General features: G+C 35.2%; 1 protein-coding gene and 1 long non-coding RNA gene across 2 annotated transcripts; one reads left to right on the top strand and one right to left on the bottom strand.

Moving 5' to 3' along the window:
* Window positions 1-467: 467 nt before the first annotated feature.
* LOC145088344 (uncharacterized) lies at window positions 468-3,703 on the top strand. Its single transcript, XR_013701081.1, has 2 exons — window positions 468-3,044; window positions 3,454-3,703. It is a non-coding gene; the product is annotated as an uncharacterized LOC145088344 (long non-coding RNA).
* A 635-nt stretch (window positions 3,704-4,338) lies between these two features.
* Window positions 4,339-9,369, bottom strand: LOC145088345 (DNA-directed RNA polymerases IV and V subunit 2-like). The gene is made up of 8 exons (XM_079026624.1): window positions 9,168-9,369; window positions 8,114-8,587; window positions 7,812-8,021; window positions 6,834-7,711; window positions 6,465-6,756; window positions 5,411-6,343; window positions 5,063-5,334; window positions 4,339-4,966 (listed from the first exon to the last, which is right to left on the bottom strand). The coding sequence occupies exons 2-8, from the start codon at window positions 8,528-8,530 to the stop codon at window positions 4,465-4,467; spliced, it is 3,504 nt and encodes a 1,167-aa protein (XP_078882750.1). The 5' UTR covers window positions 8,531-8,587; window positions 9,168-9,369; the 3' UTR covers window positions 4,339-4,464.
* Window positions 9,370-9,626: the final 257 nt, after the last annotated feature.

The following is a 9,626-nucleotide window of genomic DNA, read 5'->3' on the forward strand; positions in this document are numbered from 1 at the left end:
CGCTAACTTAAACCATTAAGTATCCAAGTAATTCGTATGTAGAAATGGGTGTATGAACGTAAATGAAAAAAAAATGGTAATTAACTATTTGAGCGTATTGTTTTTAATATTAACTTTTGGTCAATATAATATTAATGCTAAAAAATAACAATAAAGTAATGTGTATACACACATGTGAGTGAGTATTTGCATCCACATCTTTGTTTTTGTAAAATCATATTCATTTACAATAGTAATAATTTTGCTTCTAGTTGTTATTTGAAATTTGACTTGTATGATCTTTTGTTAACAATGTTTATTTCTTTGGTATAACAATTTTCATCTTCATTTGTTGAAGTTTCTGTTTTCTGTTTTTTCACATCCAAATGTTTTCTAAACAACATTTTATCATTTTAGATTTGGTTATAATTCAAATAAAACAAATAAACACTCATAATGAAAAAACTAAGTAAAAAATAATAACACCGTGAGCCTATGATGTCGATCGGGTGGTGGTGGTAGTGGTGGTTGTGGTGGCAGGTGGTGGTGGTGCCAGTAGTTGTGGGTGTTGGTAGTTATGGTGGTAGAGGGTAATATAGTTTTCTTGCACTTTCCCTCATGAATTGAAATTAATTTCCTCCAAACTTAATAGGAATTCACTTTTATTCATATGGTGGAGAGTTTTTTCATTTAAGAATTCAACTTCATCTCAAAAAGGTGAACCAAAGATTGGAATGGGTGATATTGGATTCCGATTCCCCCAATTACATTACATTCCAGCAAAAGCATATTAGTGTTTGCAATTCCATTGTACGACATGTTAAAATAATAAGATTATGTCAAAATTAAAGGTTATCCACTAGGAAAGAAGCTACAAGGATTAAGGCATATGTCAACATCTTAATTATTCAAAAAAAAAAACACACCTTTCAAAATTCAGAATATTAAAAAAACAAACCCCAGTTATCCTTTTCATTTTCATTTACAAAAGCAGGTAGTTGAAATCGAATTTAAAGGCAATAAAGTTCAAATACACACAGCAAATTGAAGCAGGTAGTTGAAATTTATTGTAAAGGCCAGGAATATCATGAAACACACACACACAAAAACACAGTACGCACTTGATCAATTAGCTCTCAACAATGGCACCAATCGTCACGTTTTTGCTCATTTTCATCACCTCGATTACTTCAATCCATCACTCTGCTCGACAATACTTGATCCATATTGCTAACAATCCTCTTATTGGTAATGCTTATTTTCATTTTGATGCTATACATCCTTTCTGAATTAAAGCCATGTATTTGGTTTATCACCAAAAAAACATCTTTCCACTGTTTTTTGTTGGTGATGTCGATGGCTCATGTTAGTGTAACACCAACCATCCGCCTCGTCTTGATCTTGAGATCAAGAATTTGAGTATATATGATTGATCTTCAAATACCATATAATGTAATTGTTTTTAAGTTAAGGTTAATTACTTATCTTTTTTTTTTGCTCTATTGTTAATTTGTACACGATTTTCAATTCTCACACTGTTATCCTCCCTTGTTTGGCGCACCATGGAAGGACTTCTATGGAAGTGGCATGTGGTGGTGAGGTTATCTACGTACAACCTCTCCTCTACCATAATTTTGTTATGGATTTATGTGTAGTTGTAAACTGATGGAAAATTAATGCAACTGTGATATAAAGAATAAAAATTACGACCATATATAGTCATTTTGTATCTTTAAAATAAAATAAAATGTGAGTCAAGACATTCATCTATATCCATTGACATGTTAAATGGCACTTGCTCCTATACGGATTGTGGAGGGAAGCTTTTGTATGCAACACTTTTCTTGCTTTCTTTAAAAGAAGCGACTATTGCATTGCAAAAAGGTCCCTTAGTTTTGCAAGGATTGGGTTTGGGAATGGGAAATCATGCAAGATAAAGAGACGAAACAACCTTTGATAAAAAGACAAAACAATCTTTTTATTCCATGTCATGAAGTACTAAAGAGCTTTTGGCCTAACCTATCAAAGCATTTGAAAATGTGTTTTCTTATATGAAGTTGAGAGTAATAGTTTAAAAATAAGATTCAAAAGGTGTTTGATATCTGTTAAGAAAATCTATATTGTTATTTTGTCTGATTTTCGTCTTGTAAGAACACGAAACACAACAAGTATTCTTTATTTGAGATTCGAATTAGAACCGTAATTCTAATTTTTTTATTGTCTCATAATCGAATTCGTGTAACTCTAAATATAAAGTCGAATATCATATTTCATAAAGCATTATAACTCGATCGAAGAAACTATCCAAACATTTATTGTTATTCGAATCCTTAAATCTAACACAATTTTTATAGGGGTTGATTAAAAAGACACTCAATTTTATCATTTAGACACTCTGTATAATTTTTAAAATATTTTTATTGATTGAAATTGTATTGTTTTTTGAAAAAGTACTTATAGGTTGACTACCTGTGAATGGGATAAAGAGATGTCTTAATAGCAACAGGGTTTCTATTTACTCATTTGTCAATACATAAAGATGGACTGATAGATGATTAATGAATCGATAGATAAAGGACATGACTACTTGCTTCATTATCCTTTTCGTTGGCTATAACGTGTTGAGAGACCATTTATAAAATCATTAAGTAGCAAAAACGGAGAAAATTTCAAACATAAGGGAACAAACGAACAAATTATTCATTTGTTTGCTCCAGTTTTTCAAAATTCCCAATAAACAAAATAAAACCCTAAAATCATAAACATCTATTCAATTTTATTTCATTTTCTTGGTTTCTACTGAGATAGAGAGATGCATCTATGGCCATCGAAGACATTGAGGGCTTCGTTCAAGTTAGAGTACTTGAATAATCTTGAATGGAACTTACGGAGGATGAAAAGTGAGAAAAATAACAAGAATCAATCTTCGGGGAGCAGCAACGAGGAGAAATTGTTGAGTGATGATACCAGTAGTCAGAATCGAAATAGTATGAATTGTTCTCGTGCTTGTGGTGCTGTTCTCAGGGATCTTCTTATCATCTTCTCTTGCTGTTACTGCTGTGGAGGTAAATCCAAATTTACTCCCGTGTGCTTTGTGCTTTTTTTCCATTAGAATTCTAGCTTTTGTGATGAATAAATAAACTTGCAATCTCGTTTTACGACCTAGCCTATGTCATGTCGGCGTTCGTTCTTTGAATCAAGAGTAGGAGCAAAGGGGTTCTATGACGATTTGTCACTTTCTGAAGAAGATCATATTGATAGAGATTGATTTCTATTTTTCTGTTAGAAATCAACCGGTCTTTGAAATCAAAAAGAAACGTAAATTTTGATTGCGCTAGAATACCAACGGCATTAATTTTGTATATTGATGAGCTATAAATGGTTGGTGATGATTGAGATCCTGTTAAAGCTTATTAAATTACATCATAAGTGATATGATATTCGGATCTGACCCATGTAAGTTTGTTTTTGCAGCTTGTACTGATTAGTGAGTGATATGCTGACCATGGAAAGTGGAAACAGCTTTGTACAAACAAGATTTTAGATGAAATGATAGAGGGTCGTATGTTAGTCTTCTTCAGACCTCCTTGGTGAAAGTAAAACTCTTAATCTGGGAGATGACCAGATGTGAATGCTATTGATTTTGCAATTACAATGAATGTATAAAGGTCTATTTTGTTAATACAGTTCTTGACTTGAAATTTGATCATTGCCCATATCTGTATTCTGCTTTTTGTTTTGTTTTTTGGTTGGTAAGATGTGTTTTGTCGAAGGGTATAAATATACTCGAGCAGTTAACTTTGAATTAGGAAAATAGGAAATAGTACAGAAAGAGCCCCATGGAAACTATATATCATGTGAACTTGGGTATTCAGTTCGACCAAAAAGAATGAAGCACATCTTTATAGCCACTTTTCTTTATCATTTTTAAGACTTTGAATGAATTTCATAAGACTTTAGATAGAAATTTTTGTTTAGGATTTAAGACTTTGAATGAAGCATCTTTATAGACACATCACGATTCTGCAGCCCGAGATTAAAGGCAAGACCTACTCAACTTTGGTTTTGCTGGTTAAAATTGGAATTTTCACAATTTTTGGTAATTTTATCAAAGGTGATTAAGAAAATTTTCTTTTTTTTTCTCTTTTTTAAAAATAATGTTGACTAATGAATGACTTTATTTAAGAAATGTTTAAAATTGAAAATTTGTAAACAATTTTCCATTTGATATAAATAATAATACAACTTATGTATATATTTAACAACCACGTGATTTACCAACAAACAATATTAAGACAAAATTTCCTTTTTTAAACTTTTTTTCATGCCCACAAGTAACAAACGAAGGAAGAGAAACAATTAAAAAGCAACAAACATAGCATTACATTAGGGCACCAAAACGAGTAGTTACCATATTTCACTTACATACATACATACATACCCTAATTCATAGCATCATAGATAGCAATACAAAATATCTTTCTTTCAGCAAGGCTCAGATTCAAACTCAATACCAATTCCCATACTAAAAAGCTCCTGCCAAAGCAACTTGGCCCCATACGGCACATTCACCTTCACAACATCCTCAACCGACTCACAAACCCGACAATACGGCCCACGGATCTTGGGCCCACGTGGGACCGACCTCTGAATCACACTCGCCATATTATTACATTTCCTACAAATATGCATATGTGAAGCATCACACAACGTGTAAAGCCTCTCATACAAATTAGCAGTTGCTCCATGCGCTATGATGCAGTCCCTCTCCATCTCCCCAAACTTCACCCCACCAAACCGCTTCCTGTCCGCCACCGGCTGACGTGTCAACGGATGGACCGGGCCCACGTTCCGGAACTTCACCTTGTCTTCCGACATGTGGACCAGCTTCTGGTAAAATGTGGGGCCCATGAACACTAACGACTCCACCATTTCCCCTGTTCGCCCGTTGTAAACTCTCTCGTTTCCCCATCTTGAAAATCCACACCTGAAAAATCAATCAATCAATCAATCACTTGTGCTGAATGGATTAAGACATTAAGTGATGACCGGATAAATTAAACTAATTGTTTATTTTATTTACCTGTGAAGTTGATTGGTTATGGCATCGACTGAGAGAGTGGAGAAAGGGGTCGCGTATTTTAGTGGGCCACCCATGGCGATCCCTTTGCCTAACGCGGCCTCCAGAAGCTGACCTGGCGTTTGTCGAGAAGGAAAGGCGTGCGGGTTTATTACAATATCTGGGACTATTCCTTCTATTGTAAAAGGAAAGTTTTCTTGCGACTCCAAAAACCCCAAAACGCCCTTTTGCCCATGCATACTTGAGAATTTGTCACCAAGACTTGGTGTGCGTACCTGATAAAATCAAGAAATTATGAAACAGAGGTTTTGTAAGAAATATAAATATGTTGGTGTTTAGGGAGAAAATTACCTGTCTCAAGGAAACAGTAGCAAAGTTTTTCCCATCATCATTAGCAGACAATACAACTTTCTGCACTGATCCTCTTTCACCATGTTTCAATTTAATACTATGATCACCCCCTGATTCAGCATACTTTCCTATAACAATATCACCACTGTTCAATCTAGCACCAACAAACGGAAACCCGTCTTCATCAAGATTCTCAACACGTCCAATTTTACTTTGAATTTTCCCAAATATTATATCATCATCAAACCTTCCCTTCTTCCCACTCCCACACGATTCCTTATTAGACACATCCGCTTTGTAACTCCTAACATGTTCTGATCTAAACATCCCGCGTTCTAAAGAAGCACGATTCATCACCAACGAGTCCTCTTGGTTATATCCCAAGTGGATATTCACAGCAACAATCGCACATTGTCCATTGTAATATTCATTGCCATTAATATTATTCCCGTGTTTCTGTGTTGCAAGAGAATCGGAAAGAACCGTGCGAAAAAGCGGCTTTTGAGGGTAAAATAGTTGATGTGAAAGGGTATCGACTCGAATGTTTGGATTTGTGGTTGAATATCCGATTGCTTGTTGGGAGTGTTTTTGAGATTGAAAAAGGACACGTTTCGCGTGATCGTGATTTGCGAATGGGATTATTCCACAGCTTAAACTTAAGAGAAATGACATGTCGAGTTCACAATGAGTGTAAAGAGGTGAAGTTTTTTGAAAAAGGTGTTTGACTCCCCATGCTGTGTAGCAGTCTTCTTCCTCTTCAGTTCCAATGAGCTCAATGATTCCGTTGTTTACAAGACTTTGGAATGAATAATCTCCGGTTTTTAAAGATTTAATGTTTTTTAAATTCTCAACACATAAAAGAGGTCGCATGAGCCTTCCTGCATCCGAGAATATACGCACTTCTTTATTCTTCTCATCTCGCTTTATCTCCACCTAACAAATTCAGTTCATGTCAGAACATGTTGTACTTTGTTTGACATGCATTGGAATGGGACTGATATGAACAGGACAAAAAAGAAAAAAAAAATGGGAATGGAATAGAGAGAGTGGGAACCTGATAAGGAACTTCCTTTCTGCGCCTTTTGCTTCTGAAATCATCAACAAGTGAAGCAGAATCATCACAAATTCCAACCCAATCTCCATTGACAAAAACTTTGTGTTTTCCACCAAATAATGGTGACGTGTCATCAACCAATTCTTTCATTCCAGACTCCATTAATATACCAACCAGATTTTCTTGGACATTTGTGCTCACAATACCAGCACTAGACAAATTCTTCACCAACCCACAGTTCTCTCCATCTGGAGTAGTCATAAAACAGATTTTCCCCCAATGTGATGGATGCCTGAAAAACTTAGACAATTAACTTACAAAACCAAAAAGTATTAAAAAAGATAAAAAAAAAAAAATATTGCTACTTACGGATATCTAGCATCTCCAACTCTTCCTGTATACTGAACCTGCTGACGTGTCCTCCTCATATCAGCCATCATCTGTAGAGGATTTGCCCTTCTAAGGTGGGCCACCACACCCGAAATTCTTTCCATCCGTTTATAAGGATGGACCCACGCACCGGTCGAAAACGCCCTTGAAAGCCCATTAGTAACAACCGAAGCATCCAAATAATGCTCAATTGGGTGTAAAGGCCGATCTCCCCAAAGGTCTCTTTGTAAAGCTTTCACCATTCTTCTAGCAGCATGTTTTAAATGAACTCTAAGTTCTCTCTCAAGTAGCTCTCCTGCTAATTCTACCCTTTTGCTTCTAAAACTATCTCTATCATCAACTTTCCTACGACCTGTATAAGCTTCTAGAAGACATTTCACCATGTACCCAAGAAACCTAGCTTTTCGGTTGAACCCATGAAGATTTGGAAATAATAAATCTTCTATGCAGTTTTTGAATGTTCCTTTAGGTGCATAGGTCCATTTTTGCTTGAGTGCATACGAAAGATTACTTAAAGCTTTCCCCTCTTTCCTAAAGTCCTTTGACTTTTGATCAGCATCATAGATTGATGCAAGAAGTGTGTTCATGATAGTGTTGTCATTAGCATCAGCATCAATTAAATCAATAACTTCTTTGTCTGAGGTGACACCAAGAGCAAAGAATAGCATCCATACAGGAATCTCTACTGAGTTAAACAAATACACAGTAATGACCTTTCCACCCCCTCTAATATGAGTGTCCACAAGCTTTACATACACCCTTTCCCTTCCAGAAACTGACCGGTATTTGACTGTCCAGATTGGACTGTTGACCAACCAAAGTCTCTTCAGACAAGTTTTCTCTTGTGCAATAAAAGTCTGCAATAAGATGTATTATCCAAGAAGTAGATATAAACCATTTTCAAACTAATTTTTACTTGAGAACATAAAATGAGGGGGTAAATGGTAATATTGTTACCTTCTCGGCTCCTTTGATTAAGAAATATCCTCCATAGTCAAACTCACAGTCTCCTTTCTCCATTTCATTCATCCAGCACAAGTCAGATTTGACCATAACAGGCAATCTGCCAATTGTGATTTCTCTACTATCATCAAATGAAACCTTCTTTTCAATAAGCTCTTTTCCAGCTTCTAAAGTGTCGATTTTAACCAGCTCTTCAGTATATACCTAAAATGTTTGTTACATTACAGATCACAAAGCTAGAAATGACTTGAAATAAGAGAAACTGAAGGAAAACACAGATGTTTACTATTACTAACCTGAAAATGAATGTGAACACTCATCCTGGATGAATAAGTAATGTTTTGAAGGCGTGCATGTTTGGGTAAGAGGATTAAGTATCCTTTACCAGTTTCTGTTGAGAAGCTATCACCTGCCCAAAACATTGGTCTATCTAGGTTGACTTTTCCAACTTTGACTGAAGCACGTCTCCTTATGGTTTCATTTCCAGATGGGTCATATCCAGGCTCAACATTGAACTCACCTAATGAATCAAAGACGTTTTGAATTCCAGTTTTGAGGAATTCATTGTAAGAGTTGATCTGGTGGCTTATAAGGCCATGCTGTTTGAAAAAGGATCTTGATGCTTTTTTACAGAAATCCTCTAGGAATTCCTCACTTAGATCTGGTGTTAATTTTGATTCCATGACACCGTTATTGTTACAATAAGTGTCCATTGGTATCAATACATACAGCTTCTTTCAAAACCTCTTCACTACCAAATATGCACAATGCTGAAACAGAGAACCATGAAAAGTTAATGCTTCAGCCCTTCTACAATATATTTGTGGTTTAAAGCCTTAACATATATCAAATCCCAAGTTTTGTCCAAAACGAAAAGCACAAAAAAGGGCAAGCAAACAGTCAATGAAGCAATTAACAATGTTTTGCTACTCTAATCAGTACAGCCCAAGGTAATCAGAGCCATGCTTCACATTTAATTTCATCGAACACGAGTTTAGATGCATTTGGTGAAATTTCTACAAATACAACATAGTCGCGACAACTAAAGCAAAACATATTGAATGAACCCAAAAGGCAAACAACCCTTATCTTCACAATTTCAAGTTCGAACAATACACAAATAATGATAACCACGTATCAGAATGATCCACATGCAAGTATTGAATTTGCTGCAGGATGTTCAATGAAAATCAAAACGATTTAAGAAAAGGGGAAAAACAACGACAACTACTCATATTTAAAAGTAGCTGGAGGAATACGCGAGGAACAAAGAATATAATCATCTTTCTAAAATATAAGAAGTACGACAGTCGATGATCGAAAAAAGTTTCGAAGAAAAGAAAAGAATACCTAGATTAACAGGAAAATGTATGTAGCTTTTCCGATCAGTCGGTGAAGCTTTCCCCGATTCTATCAAGTTTGGCGATCATGACTAGGGTTAGGTGCTCGTGATTCTAAACCCAAGCAGGGTTTTTCAATGGGACAACATGGATTCTTGAGGTTTTGAAGCATTCAAGGGCTCGTTTTGACACTTTTTCTTTATTATTTCAATTGGGGGTATGTAAAAAACATTAAACAAAATTAATATAAGGACCTCTTCGGCACGCAGTATTTAGGTGCGAGTGTTTTTAACTTTTAGCGTTTAATAAAACGTTCCGTTTTGAACAAAAAGTTTTGAAATAATTATTAAATTAATTGTTTAATTTTGGGATAATTCTATTAATTGTTAATTTAATAGATAATCCTTCAAGATTTGATAATTCAAATTAATTGTTTAATTTTGGGATAATTATTAAATCAAAGTTTTAA

The sequence above is a fragment of the Lactuca serriola genome, chromosome 2, assembly GCF_051521515.1.
Source record: "Lactuca serriola cultivar US96UC23 chromosome 2, Lser_US96UC23_V15, whole genome shotgun sequence".
Classification (NCBI taxonomy): Eukaryota; Viridiplantae; Streptophyta; class Magnoliopsida; order Asterales; family Asteraceae; genus Lactuca; species Lactuca serriola.